The sequence below is a fragment of the Falco peregrinus genome, chromosome 2 (assembly GCF_023634155.1).
Source record: "Falco peregrinus isolate bFalPer1 chromosome 2, bFalPer1.pri, whole genome shotgun sequence".
Taxonomy (NCBI): domain Eukaryota; kingdom Metazoa; phylum Chordata; class Aves; order Falconiformes; family Falconidae; genus Falco; species Falco peregrinus.
Genome location: NC_073722.1, coordinates 25,365,797 through 25,378,153, shown reverse-complemented (window position 1 = coordinate 25,378,153; position 12,357 = coordinate 25,365,797). Strand labels below are relative to the sequence as shown.

At 41.8% G+C, this 12,357-nt stretch overlaps 1 protein-coding gene across 3 annotated transcripts in view; it reads right to left on the bottom strand.

Moving 5' to 3' along the window:
* The window catches only part of MTHFD2L (methylenetetrahydrofolate dehydrogenase (NADP+ dependent) 2 like), a 38,505-nt gene extending 26,349 nt beyond the window's left edge, over positions 1 to 12,156 (bottom strand). For 2 of the 3 annotated variants that reach the window (XM_055794981.1, XM_055794980.1), the window contains exons 1-3: positions 11,449 to 12,156; positions 3,372 to 3,556; positions 1,931 to 2,053 (exon numbers count right to left, since the gene is read on the bottom strand). In XM_055794981.1, coding sequence (XP_055650956.1) covers positions 1,931 to 2,053; positions 3,372 to 3,556; positions 11,449 to 11,576 — 436 coding nt within the window. In that variant the 5' untranslated portion in view covers positions 11,577 to 12,156. The remainder of the gene's footprint in view (positions 1 to 1,930; positions 2,054 to 3,371; positions 3,557 to 11,448) is intronic. The other variant, XM_055794979.1, reaches the window with a different exon arrangement.
* Positions 12,157 to 12,357: the final 201 nt, after the last annotated feature.

Sequence of the window (12,357 nt, the reverse complement as noted above, 5' to 3'; positions counted from 1 at the left end):
GATAACTTGCATATTTAACTTTACTACACAGACAATGCAATATTGAAAAAGTTCTGCTATTGATTAAATTAAGCTTTTTACTACTGCAGGCAACAGCCAAGCCTCAAACTAGCAAGTTTTATAGATTAGAGGAAGGCTAGTTAGGCTTCATGTAGTTACTATGACAGGCATACCGTAGTTCTTGAGAGGGATCTTCAGCCAATTACTTTAGGGCTTAAACATTTAAGCGTACTAGCACCAGACATTTGAACTGACACAACTAGAATTCTCTTCAGGTTTTTTTTCTTCTTAAATATTGAACAGGTTTAAATTTGCTAAGTTTCAAGACTTAAGACTGGTTTTGCACTATACAGACTGCTCTACAGTTGATGTAAGAGCAGACTGTAATGACCTGATATCTTCCACATAAAAAAATGAATTTCTGCAAGCGGTACCTAACAGTTTTACCAAGTACCTACACAAGTAAGACAAGTGACAGATGATACCTCCCATTTCTGGGGAACAAAACAGCAGAGTCCAGTGGATGAGTCAATTTCTTTTGCTATATGCTTCAGACAAAGATTTCCATCCCTAGGCTGTCAGTGCTCCATCTTTTCCTTGAGTTCTTACCACTGAAATGAAAGTTTGTTACGTTACCCATTTCTCCTTATCTATTCTTAGTGAAGGAGATGTTTGTTCAAAACAAACTGACCACATTCCATCAACTCCCAGAGTTCCTTACTCAGGATCCAAGACTTCAGTCTCCTTACTTGTGTTACACTTCCACCTTGTGGCCAACTTCTTCCAACAAGTGGCTGATTGCAGTTGGTTTGCTTACACTACAAAGCACAAAACTTCCTAATCGCTAATGCTGATGTTTATTATTAAATACAAAGCATGCCTTCCTCTGTAACACTCAGCACCTGCCCCAATTTTTGCTGTTTCATAGATGTGAAACAAAGGCAGAAAGACCTGTCTGAAAGTAAAGACCAAGACCAGGAATGAGAGTGGAAATGAAGAGCTTACCTAGAAACAAAGCTTCTACTTCACCATCAGACACAAACAGGTTTGTTTTGGGTTTTTTATATTCCCCTGGATTCCCACCTAGTGCTAGAAATCATGCCTGTATGTGTCAGACAGACAGCTCCTGCCCTTCAGAGCAGACAGTGTAAACGTATAACAAACCGCTTGGAAACACAGAGGCAGGGGAAACCCAACATACCCGTCAATTTACTACAGTGACTACAGTAATTTAGGTACCTCCCCATCAGAAAGCATACAGAGGTCTAACTCAGTTGACTTGCGTAGATTTAGATGAAAACTGCAAGTTTTGTCACTGCCAAAATACCATTTTTTCAGCTACTGCTAAGTGAGGTTTTATTACAAATTAGAAGGAAAATAAAAACCCAAAATACAGTACAGGCTTTTAGGACCTTAGCACAAAGCTCACCTGGAACATTAGGGCCAGCACTGAAAACATGAAAAAAGGTTTAAGGCAAAACCTGGACTCACTGTGTGAAATGCTGTAGCATCATCTGCTAGATAGCATAACTTGGCATGATACAGGGGATGAAAATATGACAAAGGTCTTGGAGTTCAAGGCAAAACCAGTGAAACATGTTAAACAAAAAAAAAAAAAACAAAAAAGAGAAATAAACTGCATAAAATATGTTTGTGTGGAGGGTAACTCCTTGAAATAGCATTCTGACTGAACTTTTTTAAAAGGCAAGGTTGACAATATGAAATGATTGTCACGATTTGCTTTTCTGTTTAAAACGAACTGCAATCTATCATCCAACAAATAATTCAACATTTCACCTAATGCTTCATTATGCACATCCTCTTTCAAGAGCTTCTTATGTCACTAAGACACACTTGTAACCTGAAGTTTTTAAACTCTTTCCTTTTGTGGTGACCGTATATGAGGAGCGGGACAAAAGATGTCACCTACCTGGGAGAGGCAGCTGAACTAATAAACCACTAACTCTTGCATCCTTGTTGAGTTTTACCGTCATATCTAAGAGTTCTTCCTGAGAAATGTCTTTTGGCCTCAGTATGATCTCACTAGAAATGCCTGATAAAAACCAAAAACAGAAGACAGGTTAATATCAGGAAATTTACCTACTGACAGCTTCGCCATTTCGTCTGAAAATCTCTTAACTGTCTTAACCACAGAGGACTTGCTAAAAATGCTGGTTTTGCTATCTGGTTTTTAATGCTGTATTTCTAGATTTCAAGTACAATCTTACAACGAAACATACAGGAAAAACAACAACAAACCAAACCTAAAAAAAATATAATTGGACACAGTAGCTGCAAAACCAAACAACTGTTTAGAAATATTTGGAAAATAAAAACATGTAACTTCTCTGCAAGTAAGCTCTTGAGAATAACAACTAAAACTGAACAGACAAAGGTACGCTAACAATACTGGCATTTTATGTGATGGCTTTTCCACTTCTGTGGAACAAAACTTGTTATTAGAAAAGAAAAATTTTCAAGCTACTTCACAAGACAGCAGTTTCTCCAGTAGCAACAACACTGAAGTTCCCTGTTTAGGCAATGATGTTTTCATTTGGACATGAGATGTTGTAGTGACTGGGCTTTGTCTCCTGTTAACAGTCACGTAGCTTTACTGTCTGTTTTCATTATGTCTGAAATTTTGCCCTTCATATTCACATCTGTGAAGCCTTGACTTTGGATTGGCTTGCCTGGCTCCACTGTGCACCTAAAGCATTCAGCAGGACACGTCATGAGATAGAGCAGATGCACACGATTGACATGAATTAGTTCCTGACATTATGAGAAAAAAGGCTCTTCCCAATATCTTTCCGTGAAATGAGTTATTTAATCGCTGTTCCCATCAATTTCAGGGTACCAGGGTTTGCTACCAGTTGGAGATGGGCTGAAAAATCCATGTATAAAAGCAGGAATCTAACAGGTACTGAGGAGGCAAGATCTTAAGCAAATATTTCACACTCAAAAACTGAAAGCGTCTTGCAGAAACAGCTAAAATCTGACATAATTTATCTCTGATTACCTTTATTCACTAAGCCTCTCAAAGCCAGTTAAGACATTTAACTACCAAAAATCTTCCCCAGTGTTCCCCTTTAGTTTCCAGTTTCTAACAGTAAGGGTGCAAACTGTTCCGTAACAACATTTTAAGACATCAAATTGAACTTCTGCCTACCATTCATGTGACATTAAAACTACCTTCTTCACATGTCAATGCAACTTCTTTTCTTTAGGTTCACCAGAAAAGATGAGGAAGAAAAAAGAGTGCAAAATTAAATTCAAGTGTGAAGGGGGTCCCGCTGCTTTTTTTTTTTTTTTTTCAGATCAACAGTACCTTGTGCTTACCAAAGAATCATTTATATCACATTAACACATACCTACAGCTGCAGCTGCTTTTATCTTGTTTCTGACATAGGTATGACTAGCTGGATTGTCTCCTACTAATATGACAGTGAGATGAGGTCTCTTGTTTCCAAAGGATATCCATGATTCTACATCCCTTTGAACTTCTTTCAAAACTTGTTCAGCAAGCTTTGTCCCTGAGATAATGGTTGCTTCATCACTATTAAGACAAAAAGATACACAATATTTAGGTCTAAAATTTCATAAACAACATTTTCATAAACACTTTCAAGTATGTGATTGACAGTATTAAATACTTGCAAATGCTTTGATTAGTTAATTTGCTAATATTTCAAATATGATTTGAAAAACACTAACACACTACAAATCCACCCAGAGAAAGAAGTGCTTCCCTACTCTCTCATTTGAAGAGCAGGAATGTGCCATCAGTGCATACAGAAGAGGAGCTCACCTGCCACACCCCACCTTCCCAACACACGTAGCCAGCCAGGTCGAACATATCTATGAACTCCTGCATTTGGGAACAGAACATGAGAACATTCTTATGCCCTTCCGTTTTTCTGTTTTAATGATTTTTTACCCACCTCCCTTCCCAAATTTCCTTCAAAAATCTAATTGACATGGGATTATTCACACGATTCTTCTGTCCAGGCCTAGATGATATGATTTCTCAGCTTTCTTAGGACTTCATTCATACAAGCCAGTGGTGACTAACTCAGGAGCTTCCGTCACGTCCTCCCTATTCCTGTCCTATCAACTCCCCATCCTTCCAGTAAACTCCCTCTGCACTACAGCACACAAACATTCTCCTTGAGTGAAGGACCCACACCACTGCCCTACCCATGTAGAAAAGCAGAAGAAAACCGAGAGGGTCTTGTGCCTTGAACTTGCCCCGGAACTCCTCAGCCCCCCTCCTTCCCTCTATCGATGCTGTGATCACCACCTCATCCAAGGATGTTGAACTCACACACACCCCCCACCAACCTGCAACAAACAAGAAACCTCCAGCATGTATAACTTTCAGATGCTAAGATGACAATCCCTTTTGTATCAGATAAGCAGCCTTTAAACACTAACCTTATCGCTTGGTGCTGGTGGTGCTTAGAGGGAAGAAAACAGAAAGACAGAAAGCTACAGATCAAAAAATTCTATCACTGACCTGGTTTAAAACATGATATTCTGTAAGATTCAAACCATAACTTTAAGCCACCAAAAAGAGTAAGCTGCATTTTACTGATTTCAGAAATTTGTGCCATTTCCATCATTCTTAGTAAATCTTCATGATAAAAGCAGCTGAATGCACAAGGGTGTGGAAGAAGGAAGGTCATGGGGAGGGGAAGAACAGCAGTGACAACATTTACACCACTCAGGACAGGACAACCACAAGACCACCCAAAAATCATAGACCATCTATGATCTTATATAAAGAAATGACCCAAACTTAATATCTATACCTGACTGACAGATGAAGAAATCCAGTCTACATTTTAGCTTACTGAAGAATGGCTCTGTTAGGACTCTGCCTACGTAAGGAAGAGCAAGATACCTGAAAATACATTTTTCCAGATCAGAAATATTTGCATACAACTCTATCTTCTACTACTGCTCAACACTTTCAAATAAATGAACAACTTGTAAGCAGCAACATGACAGCCCCCAAAACGTCTTTTAAAATAAACTTTATTTCAAATGGCATACGCGGTAAAACTTAACGGCACTCCAGAGGCACTGCAGAATGGAAAAGAAGTCTAATTCCTTGTTTAATGTTACAAGCCCTACTCTCACCCTTCAATGACACTGCACTGACAATAATACTAAGACTTACCCTTTGGTAAAGCACTTGATGTCTTTTATCAACTCCCCATGCTCACCTCACCAGCGAAACGCTCAAAGATCAAGCACATCTCGACTGAACAGCACTTCCTTAAGTACTGCTCCATTTACACCTTCCAAGTGTCAGCTTTATCTTACCTGGGTTGTTCTTCTGGTCTCTGGAGTCTTCTCCATCTTCCTGCCCGTCCGCTCATGGTGAGCGAGCATAGATGTTCCTCACCTTGTACATGTCCACAGAACATATTCCACCACAGTGCAAGCTTTTATCTACACAATCTCCTTCACTAATTGAACCTCTCCTCAAACTCCCAGAATCCTAGCATGATACATACATATAGTTAACAGCATTTCTTGGCAAATCATCTGATAGCGTAATAAGAAAATAAATACTATTCTATCTGTGAAAATCCAGTAAAATAACACCAACCGCCCAGAAGCAGAACAACCAAGACAGACACAAAGTTAAAGCTACTCATGGACAAGTTCACTCCTCTCCTAATGAGCACAACAGTGTGGCACTGTAGAACACACACGCTCCTGGCTCAACAGCTCCTAACCAAAGACCATCCACTGAATACTTGATCTCACTTTCTACAAATTAAGCCTGAGTTTCCCCTCTGTAAACATCCTTCGGTACCTTCCTGGAGATGAAGAGCTTTATGTGTACACAGACACACACAGAGAGTAAACCCTGCTTTGAACTGAATACCTTAATTCAACATGACTACCATTTGTAACTGACACAGTTTAGTCAGGAATCCAGGTGAGTTAGAATGACACTAACAAGGTGTCATAATGTGAAAAAGAAAACCAAGAGGGGAGAAAAAAACCCCCCGACACTGCAGTGCCTGGTGCTAAAAAAAAAACCCTAAAAAAATAAAAAAGAAAACCAAACACACTCTGCTGAGAACAATTTATCTGACTTTTTCAGGAAAGCAAAGTATTAAAACATACTTAGCACACAAAACCCATTAATACCTTGTTTCCTTCAATTTTACGCCAGCCTTAGCTACTTCCCAAACCCAAGTTTCTGTACTGTTTAACTTATATATATAGAGAGAGAGAATAATTAAGCTAACAGATATTGTTTTATTTTTTTCCTGTATGGCCTGCTCTGTATGTGCTCATTTTCATAGATGCCTCTCTCATTTTCATTATTTATGTTTTAGCTATACATGCCTTTGACACAAGACACCTTTACATGTACTCATGCCAAAAATAATTAATGCTCACCTGTGTGGCAATGACTTATACATTTAAGACCACGGGGACTTAATACTTTGGTGACAAGATTTTTTTTCAATCCACACAAAGGTCTATCACATTCCTATGATCTTTTTACTCTAAATGCATTGCCAAACCATAAGTTTTCCTAATCTTTAAGCAAACAATTTTAAGCGCATGCCTCTTCCTTAAAATCTAGCCACAGACTCATGAAGTTTTCGAGATCTGTCCTCACTTATGTCTGACCATTCTCACCCCATCACATTCAATCATCCTGGTCACCCCAGGGATCAAAACCAAAGCAAATGAACAGGAAAAACAGCGCTAAAGACACAAAACCACACACACACAAATACAGAAGAAAAACACCCTTGTGCACACACAACTTATAACATAGGATGAAACGCATGTAATCTATCCTAGTCAGGAGGCCCTGTGATCAGGCTCTTCAACACCTGGACCTTTGTGAAGAGAAGAAACAGTTAAGTTCTATAAGCCTCAGCAAGTCAATTGCAAGAGACAAAAAACAGTGTCTGGAAAGAGAAATAATTTATGTTAAGACTACTCTGAGGCAGTCCAGGTACAGAAGATCAAAATACTTCCATGTTAGTTCACACATGCAGAAGAAACTAAGTACAATCATACCTTAGCAAGAAGTTACGGCATGGCCAACTTTAGAAAGGCTACCCTCTAGTGGCATTCCAACAGCTAAATGGATACTTTGAGGAAGAAAGTTACCAACACAAGGAGTAGCTCTGTTTTTCATATTCATATCTTAAAGGTGCTGGGAAGGGAGATGGTAAGTAGCACGTACATTTATGGTAAATGTTTATCAAAGTGACTCCAGGTCTCAATGAGAATCTCAATGAAGGCAAAATACAAATCTTTTGATAAAACTTTCAGCTTTTCCTTTGGAGACTGACCATCAGCCACAGAGCAACTGAAATTACCAAATAATCAGAAAATGGAGTGTGAAAGTTTAGCTTTGTATCTTACAGAGTTATGGGGAAAACTGTTACTCTAACTGTCAAGTTACAGATGTACTGTTGTCTCTTAAGGAAGGGAAGAGCCACAAATCTCGGGCCTTTTTATTTTTTTTCCTCCCTCTCAATTTTACTATTTGTTTAAGGCAAGAAAGCTTCCCCCACCATTATCTGCTCGTAGATGATGATCATACAACTCTCTTGAGCCACATGGGCTCAACCACCCATAGTCTACCAACATCAGTACATCACTACTGCGAATTTTTTGGGAACACAGCTAACAATTTTTATGATGGTTCAGAAACCAAATGTCCCAGCTGTCACAAGTCCCAAGCTACTAAAAACACTCCACATACCCACTAGGTATGCATCAAAATATGCCATCACTGTAACCAAGCTGTAAATATCACTACTGCAATTACCAGCACTTAGGTTGAAACCTTCATCACTTCTGACATGTTTCCTAGCAAAAGTTTTCAAATAGATTTTAAAGCTTATGTCACCTGTTCACGCATTGCAAATACTTTTGCTCTGAATTGGTCAGCACCTAAATTTTTTTAAAAGTCCAAGGACAAAACCAAGGGCAAAGCAAACATTACATTAAAGATTATTACACTCTTCTTCTACATGGCTAGATATTCCACAATTAGTAGCTATTCATGCATTACCGTTCTGCTGGTCTACTTTACTAAATAAAAAAAAAAAAACCAAACCCAAGAATACTTAGTATTTACACTTAACCATACACTTTTCAGTTACACAAACAAATTTCAACTCTTTAGTAGCTGATTCAAGTAAAGATGATCTAGAACTATTCTGAATTGAATTATTTCAGTCTTGGTGATTTATCTCAGCTGGTCATCATTACAGCTAAACAACATAGTGTTCTTCCTACGGAAGATTTTGATATATTAGATTTAACCACCATAATGACTTTATTCTTACACCTAGCATTTGACTACTTCGACTTTTGCCACTTGAACTTTGCTTCACACATAAAATAAGCAAAGTATGTGATGGTATTTTACCTCTATTTTCTAGGAAGACAGAAATATTTCTCTGGATCATTATTAATTCTGGTGTATTTACAACTTCATCTAAAATTTTAAGACAAGGGTACAAATTCAGTATATCTCAAAACACGCATTACCTATAGTGTAACAGAAGTGTAGTTTTAGTTCCAAAGAAAAGCCTCCCCAGGAAGACAAAAATACCCAACAAAACAACCAACCCTAGTATATTAAGAAATGTCTGATTACCTTTTAAGAAGATAAAAGCTTGTCAACCTTCAACAGTAATCATCATCTTTCCATGACTACTCTGGACATCCAGAAATAAAACATTTCAACACTCTCTGCAAATACCTATTCTTGAAGCTTTAATGTATATCTACAGACAAATGTGTTTAACATATGTTGAATTAGTTTGCCATGAATGGAAGTAGTTCAAAGTCATTTACAAAACCAATAAAGCATTCTGGTTTTATGTTAAAATCAGACTGGTTTTCAAAGTGCTGCTGAGTCTGATCAGTTGGGGGGGGTTTCTGTACCATATTCTAAGGGATGATCAAGTCCACACCTCGAACAACATTTAGGGAGAAAAAAAAAAATCCACCATACTTTCTGAGATGGTCTAAAACCAGTTCTGCACTCTGTCTCTACTATAAGAAACTACATACCTGGAGTAACAATGTATGATTAATGTTATTTTAATAGGTTGTCTTTTTGTCTGTTTATCAGCGTACTCAAACATGAGAAATGTTTAACCATTCAACACATGGGGAAAATACCTAAACGCCAGCAGACACTGTATTTATTCAGAGACACTTGTTTAAACTTTACAGACACATGAATGGGAGAACAATAAGAATTTTTAAATATTACCTAACAGCATATGGAATAAACGCACAGATTTGAGCTCTGAAACTACTTCATTCTTCTGCCACTTTTTAAGATGGGAAAAAAATAACTCCAGAAGCACAAACAAACAGCCAGGAGCATCACTCCACCCATAACATAGCTCATCGATTTCTTAAGAATAACTGTTTGCTTAAGATCAATCATATTTGAAAACAGCCAGCCTCTGCCTGCACTTCTGGGGAAAAAGCTCAACTGTCTACACATTTAAGTGCACCTAAAACACAGTCTTCTTGCTACTACCTACCAATTTACTGAAAGAAACTTACGTAAATGCCGGTGGCTAAAAAGCAGAAACCATTCCTGGGTTTAGATGCAAGTATCAAAAAGGAAACAAATGAGGTGGCAATGCATTGTCATTTGCTACTCCAAACAGAAGTTTCTAGTTCTCTTCCTTTCAAGATAATTTCTGGACTCATGGAGGATGGAGAATAACCTTCCTAACAGTATGAAAACAGTTACACTAACACCACTTTTTATGTAACATGCCTGATTTATGAAGTATATTTCATCAAGGTCCTACTTTCTGCTACATAGTCACCATCTATTCACACCGCATTTTTAAAGTTTCTGGATTTACTCAACAACGATTAAAGCTTTGAGCATTTCTCCAGATGGGATACATAAGGTGCTGCAGGCTTATCAAAGAAAGACAAAGCAGGAGCACATACGTACACAGCTGCTGCACAAAATATACTGAAATTCAATTCACCCCCCAGTTCTAGCAACCTGCTGAGCAACCAGTTTAAGTAAAACAAAAGTCACCTTGAAAATGTCTGCGACATCCTGAATTCAACTCCCATTTGTCTCCAATTACTTTACTACAATTCAGTAACACGCTATCTTATTTATTATTCGGACCTTCAGAACTCTGCCTCAGCCAAACCACCCAGTTACAACATAACCTCTCACTAGGAAAAAAAAAATATTAAAAAAGCAAGCTTTAAATGAACAGTTACAGAGAAGCTCCCAATACCTTGCCCTTTTCCTTACTTGCACTGTAATGCTCTTCAAACCCTTGGTCACCCCCTCAGCATGAGGGGCTCAGTCCCGCTGGCGCATTAACGAAACGCACAGGGAACCTACGCCAGGAGACCGCTCCTCACTGCATCCCTGCTCGGCCTGGGGATGATCCAGGCCTCCCCCCAACGCCAGGGGACCCCTGCCCGCTGCAGCACTGTCAGAGCGTGGCCACGCGGGTTGGGTTTTTTTTATTTATTTATATTACAACTTGGCAGTTTGTTTGTTTATTTATTTATTTATTCATTCAAGAACAAAGGAGCACCACCACAGCACAGCACCTGCCTCGCTGAGGACAGCGATGTGCAATGGGATTGGTCTGTCACCATCAGAGATCTCCCTTTGTATGGACTACAATATTCTTCAGCAAAGATTAAAACACTTGCCTACAAGCCATCAGTGAAAATAGTCACAAAAGCAAAAAAAAATAATTAATATTTATAGTAATGCTGTGTAAATCAACTGGGAGGCTCTGCAACGTCAACGTTTACTCGCCAGCCACCCAACCCGGGGAGGAGGCTGGGAGGCCACACTGCAAGGGCTCCCCCATTCCTTAGTGCACCCACTAAATCCCCACGATCCAGGATGCCAGTGCTGCAGCCCCCCCCGGTACCTCAGCCACCCCCCCCCCACACACACACACACCCTCCCGCACAGACCCCGCACACAGCCCCTGCACACGCACCCCCCGCACACATGCACACACACTCCCCCGGAAAAACCCCGCACAGACGCACCCCCCGCCGCACAGACCCCGCACACACACCCCCCACCCCGCACAGACCCGCAGCCCCAGCACAGACCCCGCAGCCCCTGCCCCCCCAGTACCTCAGCCCGCCGGCACCGACCCCGCGGAGCCCCGCTTTCCCGGGGAGCACAGCACGGCGGCCGGGGGTCAGGGGCTGCGCCCCGCAGGCGAGCGCTGAGGGAGCCGAGCCCCTCTCTCCCTCAGGCGGCTGCCGCCTTTCCCGCCCGCCGCAGGCTCCCAGCGCCCCCGTCACACGGCAGCGGCGGCGCGGCCCGGCGCTCCCCTGAGGGCTCCCCGCCGCACGGGCGGGAGGAGGAGGAAGAAGGAAGCGGTGAGGACGGAGGTGCCCCGAGCCACGGCGGCGTACCTGGCAGCGCTGCGAGGGGGGCTGCTGGTGCTGCAGGCGGCCGGGAACAAGAGGGTTCGCCACCTCCTCAGCGGCACCGAGCCCGAGCGCAGCGCAGAACAGGCGGAGAAGGCGCTCGCTGCCGCCATATCGGTCCCGACGTACGGAAGCGCCGCCGCAACCAAGCGACGAAGGGAGGAGCCAGGGCAAGTAGCGGGCCCGGGGCCGGGGCCGCGGCGGGGCGGGGCGCGGCGCTGCGGGGCGGCCCGGCGGCCAGGGGCCGTGACGGGAAGACTGGGATTGAGGGCAGAAGGGCACAGCGCCCGGCAGCGTGGAGGCCGGCGGCGTCACCTCCGCTGGAGGCAGATCTGTGGGCAACCGGCGCCCGGGGGCCGGCATACGTTGCCCCTCATAATTCTTTGCTGCACCCTCGTGTTTTCCCAGGGGAAGTCGTGTGGACTTTCTTGCAACTCACACGCTTGTGCTTTCTGTCACGGTTTACGGCAGATTTTTCACTACAAAGCGCGGAGAAATTCCTCTCTGCAGAGGGGAGGAAGAAAACAGGGAGATCTGAAATAGCAGGGCACGCCACATACAAAGCAAAATAATAACGAGCAGCCTTTCCAGCAGTAGGGAGCCTATGGACAGTGGGCAAATTCTTTTATGAATCTGGCAAAAGCTTTGAAAAGACGTAACAGATCACGGAGGCTCCCGTTTGTGGTAATTTAACCGGCAAATGTTTTGATCAGTTAGGTGTTGGCCTAAGGAACACGGCTCAGGTGCTTCCACTGGCAGTGCACGCACTGCCTTGTAAAGACTTGTTCTCCTAGATTCTTATTATCTTTCAATATTGTAGATAATGTCTAAATCTTCCCCTTTAGGTTGCCGTCTCTTACTTTCGAAACAGCAGTGACTCCCAAGCTGTATGCA